The sequence below is a fragment of the Panthera tigris genome, chromosome B1, assembly GCF_018350195.1.
Source record: "Panthera tigris isolate Pti1 chromosome B1, P.tigris_Pti1_mat1.1, whole genome shotgun sequence".
Taxonomy (NCBI): Eukaryota; Metazoa; Chordata; class Mammalia; order Carnivora; family Felidae; genus Panthera; species Panthera tigris.
In genome coordinates, this window is record NC_056663.1 from 171624129 (window position 1) to 171646888 (window position 22760).

Genomic DNA, 22760 nt, shown 5'->3' on the forward strand with positions numbered 1-22760 from the left:
TATAAGTTCAAATTTAGGTGCTTTAAAATAGTAATAGAGGTGGCATGCAAACAAAATAGCTATGTAGTCACAGATTGCTAATTTTGATAAGAGAGTAATTCAGCATAAAGTATTAATTACCTGTAATAACAAGTCTTTTAAAAATATTTTGTAATGTTTATTTTTGAGAGAGAGAGAGAGAGAGAGAGAGAGAGGAAGCGCACAAGCAGGGGAGGGGCAAAGAGAAAGGGAGACACAGAATCTGAAGCAGGCTCCAGGCCCTGAACTGTCAGCACAGAGCCTGACACAGGGCTTGAATACACAAACCGTGAGATCATGACCTAAGCTGAAGGTGGATGCTCAACTGACTGAGCCACCCAGGTATCCCAATAACAAGTCTTAAACACTGGCCAACAGATTTTCTTATAACTAGTTTAACAGCATAAATCAAATATATCTTAGAAAAAGAGATTTTTACATCTTATTTTGGGCTCCTTCGTTATCATTCATATTGCCATGGTGGGATACTGATTTCATTTCTAATGAATTTCTGTAGCTCTGACTCAAGCCCTCAAATTATCTCTTCTTCCCTCTACCAAATAATCCTACTTAAACTTAAGAAACAAGATCAAGGTCACACGCTCAGTCCCTTTTTCTATCTTTTTCATTTAAAAACTCTTTTTTCTCAATTCTGCTTCCTGCCCTTCTTTCAGTAAAGTGCCCTTCAATGTTACTCTCTCTTTCTAGCATCTGGAATCTCTATTCTTGTTTTCACCTCTATTTTGAAAAAGACCTGCGGCTCAAATTCTAACTCCATTTATTTGCTGTGTGACTTGGGTCAACTATTTAACCTCTCTGTGTCTCAGATTCCTCATCCAATAGAGCCTGGTACATAAAATATGTTTAATAAATGTTAACTTTCTATCATCATCACTATTTGAAAATTGTATGCCCCTCTAGCTCCTGAGTTTATTTTTCTCTTTACTTTTTACATTGTGTGTAATCTGTCTCAAAATAAATAAATAAACATTTAATTTAAAAAAATTGCTCTATTCCATTATCTTATCTAAGACATTGTCTGGTCATTCATTTGCTGTTTTCTTCACCTTCAATCCAACCCAGTAAGTGTAAAAAGAAAGAATAGATAGGACTTGGTAATATCTCTTGAATCCATCTATAGAGTTGACAGCTCAAGCCTTACAAGTGAAGCAATCTTCTAGATGTTTCATTTTTATCCAGCCTTCGCTTCCCCTGCTCCTGTCCCCAACTGCCACATGAACTTCCTATTACTGTATCAATCTCCTGGTTAAAAGTCTCCACTGGCTTCCCACTACCGAACTCTTTACCCATGGCCTTCACAGACCTCCAACCTGACCCCAACCTTGCTCTCTAATAGGAACTCCTACTCTTGCTAAGCATGGATCCATATAACCGGCCACCCTTCCTCAATTATCTTGCATAGTTCTGCTTCAGTGACATTTCTTTTGTTTTTTCACACAGCTTCCCATTTCTTTCTACCTTTTTGAATTGGATCAATTCATTTAAGGCTTAGCTTAAATCCAGCTTCTCCTCACTAAAGCCCTCTCAACAACCATTTTATTTTTTCTTTGACTTCATATACCACACAATGCCTATACCATGGGACACTTCCCTACCAACTGTTCTACATTGTGGGTTCTCCCCTTGCACATGCAGATCATATTTATTTAAGTTACTAAGTTGTATGACAGTGGGGATGCTTTTAAATTTTGTTTTCTTGACAGTACTTACTACTGCTCCTTGTATGTAGGAAAACCTTGGCTCAATTAAACATTTGAGCATCTTTCAGTACCAGATACTAAATTGGGTCACAAAATTTCTAATTCTGTTCTTGGTAATGATGGAAACAAGGATCTCAGAAGATCATTCTTAGAAGTATGAAGCCCTCCAGAAATAGACACGGTTGGAATTCTGCTAATAAGCTTGCCAGGTCAAGACTTGTTAATATAATTTAAGATTGCTATCTTTATTAGGTGATGACCAGACATTTTATCTGCTTCCAGATATCAATAGCTTGAGTATTTAAAAATTATTGCTCATGTATGGATAATTGGTTCAAATTTTTCTGATTTCTATCTTTTTTCTTATTTTCCACAATCTCCCTCTCTTTTTCCCATAGCTCTCCTGTAGTCCTATCTGCTTTACCAATACTAGAATATCTCATCAATTCCCAGCAAGCGAATGGTGGCAGATCAAAACTATTAATAATTTCCTTGAGTATTAACTTATACTTCAAAGATAATTTTGGATTTTAATTATTTATAAAATTAAACAGTCCTTCTTGTTTTCATATATTTAATTCAGAGATGACCTTATCATGCTTATGCTATATATTTTGATATTGGATAAAATTGAAAGAATCAGTTTTACCAAACAAATTGTTTTAATAAAAACAGAGAAGTGTAATAATGAAAAATGAAATGCCATACCTGGGTCCACTCATTTGTCTGGGGATCATAAGCCTCCACTGTATTAAGATAAGTCTGTCCATCATACCCTCCAACAGCATATAATTTATCACCAAGTAAACAGACCCCTACTGCATCTCTGCTGATGCTCATAGATGCCACTGCAGTCCACATATCTGTTTTGGGATCGTATCTGAAAGAAAATTTTAGAACTGGAGCTGACATTGTCCTCACCACATTTTTATGTAAAAATTGTTTATGGATGAAAGACTTGCATATAAGACCTGATACCATAAAACTCCTAGAAGAAAACATGGGGGGAAGATCCTTGACACTGGTCTTGGCAATGATTTTCTGGATTTGACACCAAAAAGCAAAGGCAACAAAAGTAAAAATAAACACAAATGACCATATCAAACTAAGAAGCTTCTGCATAGCAAAGGAAACCATCAACAAAATGAAAAGGCAACCTATAGAATGGGAAAAAAATGTTTCCAAATTATGTATCTGATAAGAAGTTACTATCTAGAAGATATAAAGAATCATACAACTCAATAACCAAAAAACCCAAATAAACCAATTAAAAATGAGCAGAGGGTCTGAATAGGCATTTTTCCAAAGAAGACATCTACATCGCCAATAGGTACATGAAAAGGTGCTTAACATCACTAATCATCAGGAAAATGTAAATCAGAACTACAATGGCTGTTAGCAAAAAAGATAATAACAGTGTATGCGAGGATGTGGAGGAAAGGTAATAACACTTGTGTACTGTTGGTGGGAATGTAAGTTAGTGCAATTGCTATAGAAAACAACATGGAGAGTCCTCAAAAAATTAAAATAGAAATACCGTATGATCCAGTAATTCTACTTCTAGGTTTTTATCCAAAGAAAAGGAAAGCACTAATTTGAAAAGATATATGCACCCTCATGTTCACTGCAGCATTATTTACAGTAGCCAAGACATGGAAACAACCTAAGTTGTTCATCAATGGATGAATGGATAAAGATGTAATACATCTAGAACACACACACACACATACACACACACACACACACACACACACACACACACACACAGTGTAATATTATTTGGCCCTAAAAAAGAATGAAATCTTGCTATTTCAAACACATGGATGAACCTTGAGGGCATTATACGAAGTGAAATAAGTCAGAGAAAACAAATACCGATTATCTCACTTAACATGTGGACCCTAAAACAAAACAAAACAAAAAACCTGGCACTCATAGGGTGCCAGAAGTAGGGCACGAGATGGGGGGGTGGGGAGGAAGGAATGGGTGAAATGAGGGAGGGGGATCAAAAGGTATAAATTTCTGTAGTTATAAAATACATGAATCATGGGGATATAATGCACAGCATGGTGATACAGTTAATAATACTGTGCTTTCTATTTGAAAGTTGTTAAGGGTAAAAAGTTCTCATCACAAGAAAAAAATTTGTAACTATATATGGTGATGGATGTTAACTAGGCTTATTGTGATCATTTCTCAATATATACAAATGTCAAATCATTGTTATACACCTGAGACTAATATGACAATTACACTTCCATAAAAGAATACCTACATATCCAGAAACACCTGGGAGAGGCAGTATAGCAAAGTGGTTAGAGAACGGGCTTTGGATTTGGGCTGAACAATCTTAAGTCCTTATCCTTCCAATTATTAGCTCTGTGGTATTGTAAAGTTACTTAAAATCTTTAAATCATAGTTTCTTTACTGGTAAATATTGCTCACCACATAGCATTGAAAATTTAATGAGAGAATGCATAGTAAGCATTTGATAAATGTCACCTTAAAGATGGGTTCATTTATTACACTTGTTTCCTATTAGCAAGGAATACAATCTTGTAACAAAAATTCAAAGAATACAAAAATATATAAAAAAGCAATAGCTAGCCTTTTTTCATTCCAACTTTAATTAGAGTCAAGTGGTAGTGACTCAACAATTTAGTTAGTATTTGATCTTCTAAATATTTCACTTTTTATTCTGAGGACCCAGATGTCTATTTCAGAACATGTTTTTAATTCAATTTACTTTTTCTTTCCATGTGTAACATTAAAAGTTTTTTCATTAAAAAAATAAAAATAGTTTAGTTCTTTAAGCCTACCCCTTGTCTTATTACTGCTATCTAAAGTACATTTGGACATATTTTTAGAAAAATCAATATTTCCCTGAAAACTTTTAACTTACAGTATTGTAGCTTCATTTAGTAAATCCATGACACTTAAACTATCCAAAAGAGCTAAAGTAAATACTGAAACTGCTTTATAGGTTTTGATTGTCCACTGAAAATCTGAGGAAATCAATACATGAAGCTCTGTGTAAGATGACTTACACACTCAATCATTATAGCTGTCCATTTTTGAAACGTCTTGTTCCTTTCATGAACTACATTACCTAGAACAGCCCAAAGTTGTCTAAGAGCAGATACATCATGCTACAATGACCTATACTGCTTGTAATACCTCTTGCATCAATGAACAATTTTTCATCAGGTGCGGTACTGCAGTGAGCTTGTAATGTATAAAGTATACAGAGGCTTCCATATTCCTTTCCTGAAATGTAACATGCAACAAGCATAGTCTGGATTACTTTCCCTAATACAGGGGAAATGCAGGTGTAACTCTCCTGCTTTCTCAAAAGACAACAAAACAACCTTCCGTATTATTTCACAGAAAGCACTCATTGCCATCAAACCTGCATTTCACTTTTTATCCTTCTTCCAATCATGTATAAATCACACACACACACACACACACACACACACACACACACACACACACACTAACTTCCAGTTGCTCATTAAAATCTAGACTCTCTGATAAGGCCTTAAAGACTCAACGTGATTTGCTCCTACCTCCACCCTAGTCCGCCTCCTTTCCTGACACTGTCTCCCTCATTCTTTGTTCTCCAGTCATAGTGTCTGCCTTTCAGCTTTCTGAATGAATCATGTTCCTTTCTGCTTAGGAGTGTTTGTAATGTTCCCATTGATTCCACCTCCTAAATCCATTCAATTCTCTCCATTCCTTAAATTAGACTAATAGTAACAGATGGGAGCCTGAACTATTGTCCAAATCGTCCATTGATGTTAGGCTCTTTACCTGGCCCATACTTGAGTTTCATAAGGCCAGTTTGGATGACTTGTTTAGCCTTTTAGTCTTTTATTATTTCATGTTATTTCATTTTATATGAAAATGTGTTAGTAACGTTCCTCTCCTTTTTACTTCTTATTTAGCCTCCAGCCCCTATTCCTTCTCTCTGAAATTCATCAACCTCCTTTCCTTTTCTTGTCAGGTACAGTGTCCAGTACAAAATACGTACATAACAAATGTTTGTCATTTGACTCAATTAATAAATTGTATAATCAATTCTAAGGTACGTTTTCTTTTTTTTTTAATATGAAATTTATTGTCAAATTGGTTTCCATACAACGCCCAGTGCTGATCCCAACAGGTGCCCTCCTCAATGCCCATCACCCACCCTCCCTTCCCTCCCACCCCCCCATCAACCCTCAGTTTATTCTCAGTTTTTAAGAGTCTCTTATGGTTTGCCTCCCTCCCTCTCTAATTTTTTTTCCCCCTTCCCCTCCCCCATGGTCTCCTGTTAAGTTTCTCAGGATCCACATAAGAGTGAAAACATATGGTATCTGTCTTTCTCTGTATGACTTATTTCACTTAGCATAACACTCTCCAGTTCCATCCACATTGCTACAAAAGGCCATATTTCATTCTTTCTCATTGCCAAGTAGTATTTCATTGTATATATAAACCACAATTTCTTTATCCATTCGTCAGTTGATGGACATTTAGGCTCTTTCCATAATTTGGCTATTGTTGAAAGTGCTGCTATAAACATTGGGGTACAAGTGCCCCTATGCATCAGCACTCCTGTATCCCTTGGGTAAATTCCTAGCAGTGCTATTGCTGGGTCATAGGGTAGATCTACTTTTAATTTTTTGAGGAACCTCCACACCGTTTTCCAGAGAGGCTGCACCAGTTTGCATTCCCATCTAAAGTACATTTTCAGTAGGCAGTAATACGATGAGAGAAGAATCTGAGTAGGCATTAGGAGACAGACTGAGAGACGGGCAACTCAACATTTACAAAGCTCTGAAGGAACTGCTTCGCATATGGTAGATGTTCACTAAAGAGTCATTAATTTGTCTGCAAGTGTCAGACAAACTTTTCCTTCACAGGAAATTACCTTTCCACACAGTCTGAGAGTCTGGATGTCAAGTTGGATGCAGGAGCATCGTGTCCTCCAATAGCATACAGCAATCCATTCCAGGTAGTTACTCCGACTCCCCCTCTCCTTTTGGACATTTGCGCACAGAGTGTCCATTTATTAGTATGAGGATCAAAACATTCTACTGATTTGAGGCAAGAACTTCCATCACGACCACCAACTGCATAAAGTCTGTAAAAAACAGTGCCATCATTATGATTAAGACACAGAGGTTATTCTTATGGTATTTCATTGAATTTAAGATGCTACAGATTATAAGACAAACTGTCAATTTATGTGCCATCAAGAAAGAAGATATGCTACCATTATATGACATGTGTGTAACATGTGTGTGTGTATATATACACACACACACACACACTATATACATACATACATCATGTATATAGATATGTAGATAGATAGATACAGATCTATATATATAGATATCATCCTGCATAAAATAGAAGAGGGGTGCCTGGGTGGCTCAGTTGGTTAAGCATCTGATTCTTGGTTCTGGCTCAGGTTGTGATCTCAAGATTCATGGGTTCGAGCCCCATGTCAGTCTCTGAACTGATAGCATGGAGCCTGCTTGGGATTCTCCCTCTCTTTGCCCCTCCTCTGCTTGCATGTGCACTCTCTTTCTCTCTCTCAAAATGAATAAACATTAAAAAAAGAGAAAGTGACATGAAAGCAATGACCACTATTTCACAGCTGCCATCTGTTTGGCAGGTCACCACGGATTTTACAATGCATTACAATTTAGAGGTACAAGATGTGTCTTAGAATAAATGAAATGTGGTGTATAAATACACCATGACTTATTTCTTAAATAGCTAAAATAGGACTGGATTAAAAGGAAAGAAACGAACCTTCTCTGCACTTACCACAGGCTAGACATTTTACCTGTATTAATTTAATCATATCAATGATGCTATGAAAAACCATTTATATTCCTGTTTCATGGGTGAAGAAACAGGCTCATGAAGATTAAGAGGCTAATACAGGGTCAGAAGCAGAACCAGGGCAGTTATAATAACGAGCAGTTGTATGGTGAGCAGTTGCCTGGGATGCTCTTGTAATAGTGAAATAGGAGGATAAAAGGATTGCTTGAAACAGTGGTATATAAATTAATATTTATTACATGTGAACAGTATCCTTCATTAATTCAAATTACTGCAGAGAATACTGTAAGTTACTGAAAATGAATATGGTATGTTAATGTCCTAAGTGTTGCCTAGTAGATAAATTTTAATTATCATTCAATATATTTCATTAATTTAAAAGTCTTTTACTCTGAACTTAAAATATATATAAAATATTTTAAATATTTGAGCATTTGAATATTTTTATTAAGCACACAATATTCTTGTACTTACTATTCACTTGGGAAGCTCTTTATAGATATTTTCCTAATCTTTTTTTCAAAAGAGTAAAAAAAATCAGTTCATTGCTTATATAAAAGTCCTCACATTTTGAATTTACAGATGCCTCAGTTAATATTTAACTATTTTTCTTACCTCAAGAAATAATATTTGAACTATACCAAATGTCTGCCAATTAAAACTCTAAGTTATTCTACTGAAGTGTATATATGTGTGTGTGTGTGCATATTTAAAGACTTTTTTTTAATGTTTATTTATTTATTTTGAGAGAGAGAGCATGTGTGGGAGGGGCAGAAGGAGAGAATATCAAGCAGGCTCCACACTGTCAACCCAGACCCCAATGTGGGGTTTGAACTCATGAACCATGAGATCATGACCTGAGCCAAAACCAAGAGTCAATGCTTAACTGACTGAGCCACACAGGCACCCCAAGACATTTGTTAAATTTTAATTCATAATGTAAAGTATACTATGCCACTTAAACTGGTTCTTTTTTTTTTTTATCTTCAAATTTTTTGTTAAATTCTAGTCAGTTAACGTATAGTGTAATATTAGTTTCAGGTATAGAATTTAGTGTTTTCATCACTTACATACAACATCCAGTGCTCGTCACAGCAAATGCCCTCCTTAGTACCCATCAGCCATTTAACCCCTCTACCCTCCTGCTCAGCAATCCTCAGTTTGTTCTCTACAGTTAAGAATCTGTTTCATGGTTTGCCTCTTTTTCTCCCCACTATGTTCATCTATTTTGTTTCTTAAATTCCACACCAGTGAAATCTGACTGATTTGTCTTTCTCTGATTTATTTCGCTTAGCATAATACTCTCCAGCTCCATGCATGTCATTGCAAATGACAAGATTTTGTTCTTTTTGAAGGCTGAGTAATATTCGTGTGTGTGTGTGTGTGTGTGTGTGTGCACGCGTGCGCACATCTTCTTTACCCATTCAGCAGTTGATGGACATCTGGGCTCTTTCCATAATTTGGCTACTGTTGATAATGCTGCTAGAAACATTGGGGTGCAGGTACCCCTTAGAATCAGTATTCCTGTATCCTTTGGGTAAATATCTAGTAGTATAATTGCTGGATCATAGGGTAGTTCTGTTTTTAACTTTCTGAGGAACCTCCATACTGTTTTCCAGATTGGCTGCACCAGTTTGCATTCCCACCAACAGTGAAAGAGGGTTCTCTTTTCTCTGCATCTTTGCCAACACCTGTTGTTTCCTGTGTTATTAATTTTAGCCATTCTGACAGGCTTGAGATGATACCTCATTGTAGTTTTTATTTGTATTTCCCCAATGATCATTGATTCAAACTGGTTCTTAACTGAGAAGATGATCATATCTTAAATAGCAACATGTGGCTGTAGCGATATCTTATTCTATCTAAACTTTATATTAATAGTATGGAAAGGGGCGCCTGGGTAGCTCGGTCGGTTAAGCGTCCGACTTCGGCTCAGGTCATGATCTCGCAGTCTGTGAGTTCTTGCCCCGCGTCGGGCTCTGTACTGACTGCTCAGAGCCTGGAGCCTGTTTCAGATTCTGTGTCTCCCTCTCTCTCTGCCCCTCCCCTGTTCATGCTCTGTCTCTCTCTGTCTCAAAAATAAATAAATGTTAAAAAAAAAAAATAAAAAAAAATAGTATGGAAAGTGAAATTTATTTGAAACTTTGTTAAAAAATTTATTATCTCTTAAAAACTACTTTCTTGTGTTATCATTCTTAATGTTAAACTATTCTTATTTTTAACTAATACTTGTAGAATATTTGTCTGAATATGGGATCACAGAATATTAGAGGACACCAACAATTAGAAAATATTCATAATTAAAAAAACCATGTACAGGGGCACCTGGGTGGCTCAGTCCTTTAAGTGTCCAACTTCGGCTCAGGTAATGATCTCACGGTTTGTGACTTTGAGTCCCACATCAGGCTCTGTGCTGACAGCTTAGAGCCTGGAGCCTGCTTCTGATTTGGTGTCTGCCCCTCTCTCTGCCCCTCCCATGCTCATGCTCTGTCTCTCTCTGTCTCTCAATAATAAATGTTAAAAAATTTTAAAAAGCCATGCACACACACACAGAAACACAACAACGGGATTCAAGGCACCACCCCCTCTTCACAGTGAACTCATGGGTCTTGACTATGAAAAGTGGTGTAGTATAGGGATTAAGAGATGAACTCTGGAGCCAGACTCTGGATTTGAAGCTTGGTTCTAACACTTACTAGCTCTGACTGTGGACAAGTTATTTAACCTCCACCTGCCTGAATTTCATCATCCAAAACATCTCTAAACCCTGTCTCAAAGGATTATTGGTGATCAAATTTAATATACTTTGAATAGTGCCTTACAATGGTTTAAGTGTTTAAGGGGAAAAATAAATTCTATCTCTATTTGTATTCTTTTAGAAAATGGCATTTTTATTTAAAAAATAATTTTAAACATTTATTTTGAGAGAGAGAGAGAGAGATTGCATGAGTGAGTGCAAGCAGGGGAGGGGCAGAGAGACAGGGAAAGAGAGAATCCCAAGCAGGCTCTGGGCTGTCTGTGCAGAAACTGATGTGGAGCTCCATGTCACAAGCCACCAAGATATTGACCTGAGCTGAAATCAAGAGTTGGACACTTAACGAACTGAGGAAAATGGCATTTTTAGATCTTAAGTGTCCAAACAATGTTTACACTCAGTTAATGTTAAGGGCTAAAATGTACCAATAATACTTTCTGAAGAAACATGATCTCAAGCAATGGCTTTCAAACTGTTTTCTAAGAACAGAATTCTGTGGAGGACTTGAGGAGGTCCCAAAAACAGTGCATTTGAAATTTAAGTTTTAATAATTTTCAAAAATGTCACTTGGCTCAATTAAAGGCCATGAAAGATTCACAACTCATCTTTCTTTCCCATGACAGTATCTATTACAGTAAGAAAATAAACATTATGTCAAATTATGGAATTGTGCCCAATTGTATTGTACTATATGCTTTAAAATAAGACTTAGTCTTTTCTGACTTTTAAAATTAGGATCAAGAATGCAATGGGCTGGTGGATACTGAGATTTAACAGAAAAAAAATTCTACTACTTTTAATCTACAATACAGTTTAACTGAAAAGTTTCCTGAGATTCCAATTAAATTGCTCTATTAGTTAAAATAACTGTTATCATTTTCAGCTACTGATCTGTGAATGAGGATTTTCTTTATACTGAACAACAAAAACCAAACATAGAAATAATCTGGGTGTTTTTAAAAACAGAGTTGTTCTTCTACATTGATTTTTATAATAAATATATGTTATAGGCTTAAACTTCAATTTACCTTAACTATTGAGATTTTTATAAGGTTTCATTTGAAAGAGAGATTCTACTACCAAAAAATATTTGTCAGTCAGTGGCTTAAAAGTAGCCTGAGCAATTGGAATTCTAAATAAAGCTTTTTTTCTCTCAAACATGGTAGAAAGTGAAATTTTAACTTTTGACATTTTCAAGATATATTGACAGGATACAACTCACAAAAAAACATTCAAACAGTTCTTTTCTAAAGAAACAATTATATATATATATATATATATATATATACACACACACACACACACATATATACATACACATCATGTGCATATAATGCACATATATATACATTTAAGAAACAATTATATTTTGCATCAGGAAGCATTGTAAAATTAAGTTTAAAATAACAAAAATAGTAATTAATTTAGGCTTTTCATTATGTAGATAAAAAAACCGAGGCACAGGGAAATGATTTGTTCTAAATCACAAGGAGTAGCAAGAAAAGATGCATAATTTTTTTCAATCTTTTTTAAAAAAAACACGATTTCTATTTTTTCCAGATTCTGGATATGTACCTAAAAATGGAGAACAGGGGCACCTGGGAGGCTCAGTCAGTTAAGCCTCCGCCTTGATTTCAGATCAAATCATGAACTCACAGTTTGTGGGTTTAAGCCCCTGCTGTCAGTGCAGAGCCTGCTTGGGATTATCTCTCTCCCTCTCTCTCTGCCTCCCCCGACCTTCTCTCTCAAAATAAACAAAGAAACTTAAAAAATGGAAACCAACAAAATCTTTTAAAATATTGCTACTTTAGCAACGTGGATGGAACTGGAGAGTGTGATGCTAAGTGAAATAAGCCATACAGAGAAAGACAGATATCATATGTTTTCACTCTTATGTGGATCCTGAGAAACTTAACAGAAACCCATGAGGGAGGGGAAGGAAAAAAAAATGAGGTTAGAGTGGGAGAGAGCCAAAGCATAAGAGACTCTTAAAACCTGAGAACTGAGGGTTGATGGAGGGGTGGGAGGGAGGGAAGGGTAGGTGATGGGCATTGAAGAGGGCATCTTTTGGGATGAGCACTGGGTGTTGTATGGAAACCAATTTGACAATAAATTTCATATATTAAAAAAATAAAATAAAATATTGCTACTTTGTTTTAAAGCATGCTTAGAAAAATGTTAGTTGATAGATTAGCTGTGATTAAAGTGCCATGTCATCTAAGTGGTACCAGGACATTCTTCAATAAGGTCACACACTTCAGGTTATGTTCCAGGTACCATGCTAGGTGTCAGGAACAAAAAGTTAGACCAGGTCACTCAAGACTATGATATACTATAGGAGATTGATGAGTAAATAACAACAACAATAGATTGGTACCTGCTATGATACAATCATACACATATTATGCACAGTAAAAATGCAGAGGCTAGAATGGACAATTAATATGGTGAGGGGCACTGAGGAGATGGAAGTGGAAAGTGGGGACAGTTTTCCAGAGATGACAGTTGAGAACGTTTCAAGGATGCTGAATTTGCCAGGTATGAAACCAGGGAAATAACACTCTAAGACAGATGGGATGGGTCAAAAGACAATGTTGAGTGTGAAACAAAATACATTTTTCACAAATAAGTTAGTTTTGCTGGGGTGTAATATGCATGGGTAGAGGAGAGAGAGGTGGAGAGGGGTGGACAGAGGCAAGTAAGATATCTCTGTCTAGGAGTCAAAGCTGCTGTAGGTCTAGGAATAAGATTTTATTTTTTTAATTTAATTTAATTTAATTTTTTTTTTAAGATTTTAGGTAAAGTGTTTTTCTTTTGTACTGTCAGAAAGAAATATTTCTAGCCAGAAATAAGGGCTAAGAAAAATGTCAGTGAACAAGAATTAGTTCAATGAAATAATCCCAGAAGTTTAAAAAAAATTTTTTTAATGTTTCTTTATTTTTTAAGAGACAGAGAGACAGAGTGTGAGTGGGGAAGGGGCAGAGAGAGAGAGGGAGATAAAGAATCTGAAGCAGGCTCCAGGCTCTGAGCTGTCAGCACATCGAACCCATCAGCCGTGAGATCATGACCTGAGCCGGAGTCAGACACTTAACTGACTGAGACACCCAAGCACCCCTCCCAAAAGTTTTAACTGAAGGGTCAAACCTGAAAAGATACTGTTAGTTTTCTCTTTTTTCTCATTCACTAGATTCTTTGGTGGCTAACTCTGCTACCAAAGAATCAGAAAGGATAAATTCTGAAGTTCTTTCTTTAGTTAAAACAAATGAAGAGAGGGGTGTGGAGATCACATACATTTTAAAAAGTAGGACATAACTAACATGTCCTGAGGAAATAAGACCTTAGGTGTGGGGAGTAAGTTTAGGAATTCCCTGGGCTTGCACCAATGGGTTAACAAGACATAAAGAATTACAAAACCATAGGGTGCTCTCACCCAAGCTTGGGTAAACAAGGTAAGACTCCCAGAATAAAGTAGGGAGGGGCCTAGGCCCCCAGAATAGAGAGGAAGAGGCAAAGGTCCCAGAATAGAGAGGGAGGCAAAGGCCCCCAATACATGGGTATATGAGGTAAGCAAGATTAGGCATTCAGGTGAACCTCCCCCCCCCCCTCCTCAATTTAGTACTATGGCAGAAAGCTGCTTTTACAGGAGGGAAGGACCAAGTTAGGTAAACAGGTAAATAGAGCTATGGACCTCTGCACTGCAGGTGAAGCTGCCCAGAGCAGAGCTGATTAGCAAAAGAAAAGGTGCCTCATTAACCCTGAGGTTATTTGACTTATCTGCCTTATCTCCTAGGCGAGCTAAGATCAACAGATAACTGGCACCTCCTGTCTGCCATTAACAACCATCTGCCCATCTGCCCAGTGCCAGGATTCTTCTATTGACCCAAACCACAAACACCCTATATCTTCAAAACCCCCTTTCCCTCATGCTCATGAGTTAATGTTCACCGATGCATTGTCTCTTTGTGGATGCCCATCACGTTTGTAAGCCTTCTGATCTTAATAAACATGGGGCAAGGACCCTTATTCAGGGCTCTGGTCTTTTCTCGGACACTAGCCACCTGTTGCATTTCAATCCCGTGTCCCGCTTTCTTGCTAGACAAGAAAGAACTTTAGAGTCTACGACACTTAGGTCATAAATTATAAACATTTTACTATTATTTTCTCATTTTTGTTTTGCCAATCGATCAGTAACACAATTCTACAAATAATTCTTGGTTTCTATATTTTAACTTTGATTCCTTCCCCTTTATGGAAGTGATGATAAAGCATTTTAAATGAGTAAAGGTATGCAACAAACAACTTTTATTTAATAACCATAGAGAGCTTCATTTTATGGAAGAAAGGTCTTTGATATGTATTTAGTCTCTGAGTTACCAAGAGCTATTGGTGACGGCTGTCCAAATCTGTTTACTCTAGTGAGAGCAGACTACAGCCAAGACTACACCTTTCTAAATCCATTTCAGTTTTCAGCAGTTTTAACATGATAAGAAAGAAGTAAAAATAAAGTCAGTAGAAGAGATGGAAGGAATTATTTAGAAAAACACTGAGAGGGCCTATACTGTGCTTAAAACACTATATACTTTTGGGGCACTTGGGTGGCTCAGTCAGTTGAGCGTCTCACAGTTCATGAGTTCAAGGCCCACATCAGGCTCACTGCTTTCATTGCAGAGCCTGCTTCAGATCCTCTGTCTCCCTCTTTCTCTGCCCCTCCCCACTTGTGCTGTCTCACAAATAAAATTAATTTAAAACACTATATACTTTTAAAGCTATACAAACTACCAGGTTTTTACTATATTTTTACTCTATATAAAGTTTCTTCATGTAAAATAATTTGAAATTTACAATATCTGTACATTAAAATGAAAGCCTAACACTGCTAAGTTATTTATATTTAGAACTACGATAAAAAGAAACTATTTAAAAAAATTTTTGTTTATTTATTTTTGAGAGAGAGAGAGAGAGAGAGAGAAGGCATGAGTGGGAGAGGAGCAGAGAGAGAGGGAGACACAGAAACCAAAGCAGGCTCCAGGCTCTGAGCTGTCAGCACAGAGCCTGACGCGGGCTCAAACCCACAAACTGTGAAATCATGACCTGAGCTGAAGTCAGACGCTTAACCGATTGAGCCACCCAGGAACCCTGAGACTATTTGAAAAGTTTGCATCACTAGGGGCGTCTGGGTGGCTCAGTCGGTTAAGCACCCAATTTTGGCTAAGGTCATGATCTCGAGGTTCATGAGTTTGAGCCCCGCGTCAGGCTCTGTGCTGACAGCTCAGAGCCTGGAGTCTGCTTCAGATTCTGTGTCTCCCTCTCTCTCTGCCCTCCCCTGCTCCTGCTCTCTCCTTTTGCTCTCTCAAAATAAATAAACATTAAAAAAAAGCAGGGGGGCGCCTGGGTGGGTCAGTCGGTTGAGTGTCTGACTTCGGCTCAGGTCATGATCTCATGGTTCGTGGGTTCCAACCCCCCATCAGGCTCTGGGCTGACAGCTCAGAGCCTAGAGCCCACTTTGGATTCTGTGTCTCCCTTTCTCTCTGCCCCTCTCCCACTCACGTTCTGTTTCTCTCTGCCTCTCAAAAATAAAGAAACGTAATAAAAAAAAATTTAACAGTTTGCATCACTCAAAGAAAGTATTTCTCTTTTGTGATTTATTTACGAATATTTTTATTCATAAAAATGTTTTTTATACATAAAATGTATTTTTATACATAAAAATGATGTAGCTCAATAAATTTGGTTTATTGTGTTTTAAATGGAATTTTAAATATTTCCTTACTTTCCACTTAGTACAGCCACACCTACTGTGCTTCTGGGGGTGGACATAGTGGCAACAAAATTCCACTGGCGAGCCTGAGGGTCCCATCTTTCCACTGTATTCAGATAGCTCCAGCCATCATGTCCTCCTACTGCATACATGGGACCTTCCAATACAGCCACACCTACAAGGGGACAGGAAAGAAGCAATGACTTAAGATTTACCACTAAGCCTTAAAGATCACATTTTAACTGAAATATAAATACACAGTTTACTGCCTATGATTTCTTCTATGAGTTTTATGGCTCCAGGTCTTATGCTCAAGTCTTTAGTCCATTTTGAGTTTATTTTCATGTTTGCTGTAGGATAATGGCCCACTTGCATTCTTTTGTATGTGACTATACAGTTTTCCCAGCACCATTTATTGAAGACTGTCCTTTCCCCATTGTATATTCTTGGCTCCTTTGTTGTAAATTAGTTGAGCACACATGCATGGGTTTATTTCTGGTCCACTGATCTATGTGTCTATTTTTAAGCCAAATACCATTATGTCTTCATTGCTATAACTTTGTAGTATAGTTTGAAATCAGGGGGCGTGATGCCTCTGCTTTGTCCTCCCTCAAGTTTGTTTTGGCTATTCTGTATTTTTGTGTGGTTCCATCCAAATTTTAGAATTATTTGTTCTATTTCTTTGAAAAATGTCATTGGAATTTTGAAAGGGATTTTATTGAATTGGTAGACTCCTTTGGGTGGTACAACGAACCTTAAACATACAAATTTAACTAAGGAAACATTTATAATAAAGGTATCTGGTTGCCACACAGCTCTTCTTGGTGGTAGGGGGGTAGGTGAGGGGGAAAAATAGCACTATAGCCCTGGTGTTGTAAGATTTTTTTTTTTAATGTTTATTTTTGAGAGAGAGAGAGAGAGAGAGAGAAATAGAGCGAGAGAGCGAACAAGCATGAGCGGGGCAGGGGTAGAGACAGAGAGACAGACTGAGAATCCCAAGCAGGCTCTGTGCTGTTAGCGTGGAGCCCAACTCTGGGCTCAAACCCACGAACTGTGTGACCTCAGCCAAAATCGAGAGTTGGACACTCAACCAACTGAGCCACCCAGGTGCTCCTGGTCTTATAAGTTTTAGAGGCAGTATCTTGAGGTCCAACAGTGGAAACTTATTTAAAACTATATAAGATGCATACATTGCCATATTTAAAAGATTTTTTGGGGTGTCTGGGTGGCTAAGTTGGTTAAGCAACTGACTTTGGCTCAGGTCATGATTTTGCAACTCATGAGTTCAAGGCCAGCATCAGACTTCAACACAGAGCCCGCTTTAGATCCTCTATCTCTCTCTCTGCCCCTCCTCTGTTCTCTCTTTCTCTCAAAAATAAACACTTTTTAAAAATTAAAAAAAATAGGGACACCTGGGTGGCTCAGTCAGTTAAGCATCTAACTCTTGATCTCAGCTTGGTTCATGATCTCACTGTTTGTGAGTTCAAGCCTTGCATCTGGCTCTGTGCTGATGGCATGGAGCCTACTTGGGATTCTGTCTCTCCTTCTCTCTGCCCCTCACCTGCTTGTGCTGTCTCTCAAAATAAATAAATAAACTTAAATAACCTTAAAAAATAAATCCTCATTTAAAAAATTTTTTAACACATTTATTCATTTTTGAGAGACAGAGACAGAGTGTGAGTGGGGCAGAGAGAGAGGGAGACACAGAATCCAAAACAGGCTCCAGGCTCTGAGCTGTTGGCACAGAGCCTGACGTGGGGCTTGAACTCACAGACCATAAGATCATGACCTGAGCTGAAGTCCAACACTTAACCAACTGAGCTACCCAGGCACCCAATAAATCCTCCTTACAAAAAATTTTAAAAAATAAAAGATTTTTCAATAATTCAGATTTAAGATATGTTTGAAAAATCATTTTTATTCCTTTCCCCCTATTAATTCAAATTCATGACATTTTACTGTAGTTAGAGGTGATACCACAATCATTGGTGTGATTCATCATCAGGGAACCAAGCCAGATTCATTTGTTCCCTTATTCAACAAATATCTATTTAGTGTTTATTAAGTGCCAAGCACTTAATAAAAGAACAGATAAGGGCCCTGCCATCATGGACCTAATATTTTAATGAGGAAACAGGCAAAATATATCTCAGGTATTGGTAAGTGCTAATAAGAAAAATGGAACTGAGTAAAAGGGTAGAGAGGGTCAGGGAAGACCTCTTAGATAAAATTACATCTGAACAAAAACACAAATGAAGTTAGGAAACCAGACAGAGAGACAACCGAGAGAAGAGATGGTGAGGTAAAGGGAGCAGTATGTACAAACTACACATACACACACACACACACAGCTCCAAATATATATAAAATATATCCAATTATATGTGTATATGTATGTGTGCAAAGTTAACTAAAGGGCTGGAAGAAACGATAATGGGTCTAATTCAACTCCTTTAACAGTATCTTTGAAAATAAATTCTAGTAGCAGAACCACTTCTTCCAAATGAAGTCTTTAGGTAATTCTCACATATAAAAGAGATAAAAGGAGTGTTTCCTATGTAAGAATTTCTTTTATAAGGTCAAATTGATTTATTATAGGATAAATTAGTAAGAACAAGGCTGTTTTGAATGAAAGATCTAAAAAAAAAAAACTTAAGACATATGAACTATAGGATTATTCTTCTCTGAACTTGCTTCAATAAAATCTTATATGGTACCTAGAATGAACGATAGTATTCTATGCACAATCTGATCTGCACAAAACACAGCTGGATCATGGGCATTCTCATTCTGTGTACTCTAAGAATCTACCTTAAGTTAAAATTAAATTTCTTTTCTCCATGGTGGGGGAAAGTATGCATTTGAATCACACACTATTGACCCTGGATTTTATGGTCAACTCAAGGTTATAAGTCTCATTCATGCTGCTTTTAAGATACATTCCCATTCTGTGCCTATGTAATAAGTTGATTTTATGGACTAAAGATTAATATTTTATGGTTTCCTTAATTAAATTTCATATAGTTAATTTTTAGCTCCCCTCTCAATACCGTGCCCTTAATCCTCTGGTTTTACTGTCTTATCAAACTTGAAACTTAAGATCAACTTTAATTGAAACCTAATCACAAAAAGTAGAAGCACTTATTTCTTTGATTTTTTTTGTTGTCCAACTATCACACCAATCTTCATGCCTAGATAATTTACATTACTGATACTGACTTTTTTTGGCAGCCTCTGCTCTGGTGCTCAGCATTAATAAATTGAATGTAGTACAAAGCTATGCCATCTAAACTGAATGATGCCTTCATTGCTACTCATCCATCTTTTAATTCATCTTTTATGATGACCTATCAAATTCTTTATTGCAATTAATTTAAACCTTTTCCAAACTGTGATACATTGAAATATAGCCACAAATTTGTCTTACCGCTGAATGCATGCCTATTTTCAATGTGACGCTGTAGTGCCTCCCATAAAGAACAGTGTCCATCAATAGATGAATAGATGAATGGTACACACACACACACACACAGCCATAAAAATGATGAGGTCATCCCATATGAGACATGCATGGACCTAGAGGGTATTATGCTAAGTGAAATAAGTGAGACTCAGAAAGGCAAATCTAAGAAATGAATAAACAAAAAAAGAACAGAATCAGAATTATAAATACAGGGGTGCCTGGGTGGCTCACTCAGTTAAGTGTCCAACATCTCATGGTTCATGAGTTCAACCCCGCGTTGGGCTCTGTGCTGATGGCTCAGAGCCTGGAGCCCACTTTGAATTCTGTGTTTCCCTCTCTCTGTCCCTCCCCTGCTCACACGGTCTCTCTCTCTCTCAAAAATAAATAAACATTAACAAATTTTTAAAAAAGAACTATAAATACAGAGAATGAACGGATAGTTGCCAGAGGGGAGGGAGATGGAGGGCTGGGCAAAATGGGTGGAGAGGGAAATATAGGCCTCCAGTTATTGAATGAATAAGTCATGGGAATAAAAGGCAGAGCATAAGGAATATAGTCAATGGTACTGAAATAGGGATGTATAACAGGACAGATAGTAGCTATACTTATGGTGAACACAGCAGAATGTATAAACTTGTCAAATCATTAAGTTGTATACCTGAAGCCAATGTGACATGGTGTGTCAACTAGACTCAAATAAATATTAATATAAATACATACATACATATATAAATAAGAAGAGTAGTCTCGATCTCTACTCTTTGGATCTGGACTTGCCCATGTGACTTGTTTTGGCCAGTGCAACATTAGCAAGTACAATGCTAGCAGAAGCTTGAAAATTCTTTGTGCACTGTGGCTTGCCTTCTCTTGCTGCTTTTGAAACCCTGTGACTGGCACCATGTGAAGAAGCCTGGCTAGCCTGATGAATGATTACAGGCATGTGGCCCAGTTGTCTCTGTTCCCCAGGCCAACAATCTACCTACCACTACACATGTAAATGAGGCTATCCTAGATCACCTAGCTGACCTGTGAGCCCACCAGAGATCCATGAAAAAATCTAGCAGAAATCATCTAAGGCAGGCATCCCAGACCAGAAAAATGCCTCAGCTGACCCACAGTTCCAACAGCTAAATATACGGTTGTTGTTTTAAACCTTTGACCCTTCGAGTTAGGCAGCAAAAGCCCCATCTAATTTTATGTCCATCTGCTTCACTCATCTAACAATTCTTTTTATTTCATCAATTCTTTCTCCTATCAGAAAAGATAGATCATCTGATATAAGGCCCTAAGTTATCTTCTATCAGCTCAGAGTGAGCCATCAGTTCCTTCAGAGTAAAGATAGTGTCTTCTTCATCTTTGTACATCTACAGAACAAAGAGCATGATGGTACATAGTACATGCTAATCAATGTCAGTTTAGTGTTTTATTGAATGAAAGAATGAAAAGTCTCTATCATTATATTCTCTGTGCCAGCTCAAGATTTCTCTGGGTTTTTACTCATTTCTGCTTAAAAAACAGGGGATATAGATGAAAAATAATAATGCTAAGTATTTTTAAATAAACATTTCAATCAGGTTAGATTAACACTGATTGACAGAACACACATTTTAAAACGTGTTACACTAGAATCCTTAAATATCCATGTTTTTACTTGTGCTAGTTGCTGTTACATTCATGTATATTCTACTTCCCAGTTAAAGACCATGTGAAGGAATGCTTGGCAACTGATTGCTGCTGACTCAGCAGCTGCCACATTGGTTTTCTTCTGCCTGGTACAGAATGTAAAAATGCTGTGGAAGCTTAATGATGATATCATGAATGAACGTGCATGGTTATACTCACCAAGGCCATGTCTGTGGGTGGACATAGGAGGCATCACACTCCAGGTTTTTGTTTTGGGGTTGTAGCATTCTACAGTGTTCAAAGTCTTCAGTCCATCTCTTCCTCCAACCACATACAGTTTGTCATCTAACACTGCAACACCAAACTGCAGCCTCCTCCCATTCATATTTGCTACAGGAGTCCACATATTTGTACGAAGATCATACTTTTCAATGCTTGTTGCTCCTTCACAGTAATATATTGATGTTACGTAAAAGAATTTCACATTTGAGTACTTTATGATTTTATACACATAAAAGTATAATTTATTAGCATTGACAATAATACTTTTATTATATTTCATTGAGCTCCTGCATGGTCAGGCCCCTGCTTATGTCTCTGACCTCATCTCCTACTATTCTCCAGGGCATACACAAGGCTCTACATTAAAAGGTCAAGTGAGAAAGGATTACTTGTAACAGCTAGAAGTGGCAGGAAAAGCATGGAAGTTTAGTGTCATGGAACCCAAAATAAAAAAAAATTGTAGCAGGTAGTTTTGAAGGAAGATGGTAGCAGAATAGAACAACCCTAGACTTGCCTCATCTCATGACTACAACTAGATAACTATCAGATACTCAATACACGAGAAATCGGTACAAAGACTGGCAGAACAAACTCCACATCTAAGGGCAGGAAAAAGGCCACATCAAAGATGGTAGGAAGTATGGAGACATGACTTGGGAGAGAAATGGATCATGGTCAATGCAGTGAGGAGGGAGTCATGGTATTAGAGAAGGGTGAGAGACAAACCAGCACACAGGGAACTGCATGGGGAAAATGAATCCCCTTAGCAACTGGGCTTGGAAAATGAGAGGGCATGAATTTCATGAGTTCTTGCAACCAGTGGGGCTTAGAACCTGGGGTTTTAAAAGTCAGCATGCTTGGCTCTTGGAGACCTTGAAGAACATTGGGGCTGCTCTTAGAGAAAAGCGTATCTACAAGCTGACATACAGCACAGAAACAGCGATCTGAAGAGCACCTGGAGACACAGTGGAGAGGTTAGTTGCTTATATCGGAGTGTGTCCCGAGGAGGCAGCATTCATGGAGAGACCTCTCTAGTAACAAAGAAATTGGCAGGTGCCATTTCTCTCTCCCCATCCCTCATCATAAGCACAGGGCCACCTGCAGGAACCAGCACAGTGCCAACACTCACCACCTACCTTGCTTACATCCAGCCCAGCACCCCCCAAACTCCAGTGGAACTGCCCTTCCCAGTCACACTTGCCTTCGTCCCAGCACAGGGGCCCCCTTTCTCCAGAACACCAGCCCAAACTCCTGCCAACTCTGCATCTGCTGACTGAGGAGTTTTGTGAGGCCTCAATT

General features: G+C 37.6%; 1 protein-coding gene across 6 annotated transcripts in view; it reads right to left on the reverse strand.

Moving 5' to 3' along the window:
• Positions 1-22760, reverse strand: part of KLHL5 (kelch like family member 5) — a 94648-nt gene that overhangs the window by 3678 nt on the left and 68210 nt on the right. For all 6 annotated transcript variants that reach the window (XM_042984710.1, XM_015545115.2, XM_042984711.1 and 3 more), the window contains 4 exons: positions 21399-21623; positions 16106-16268; positions 6655-6867; positions 2448-2619 (listed from right to left, as the gene is read on the reverse strand). In XM_042984710.1, coding sequence (XP_042840644.1) covers positions 2448-2619; positions 6655-6867; positions 16106-16268; positions 21399-21623 — 773 coding nt within the window. The remainder of the gene's footprint in view (positions 1-2447; positions 2620-6654; positions 6868-16105; positions 16269-21398; positions 21624-22760) is intronic.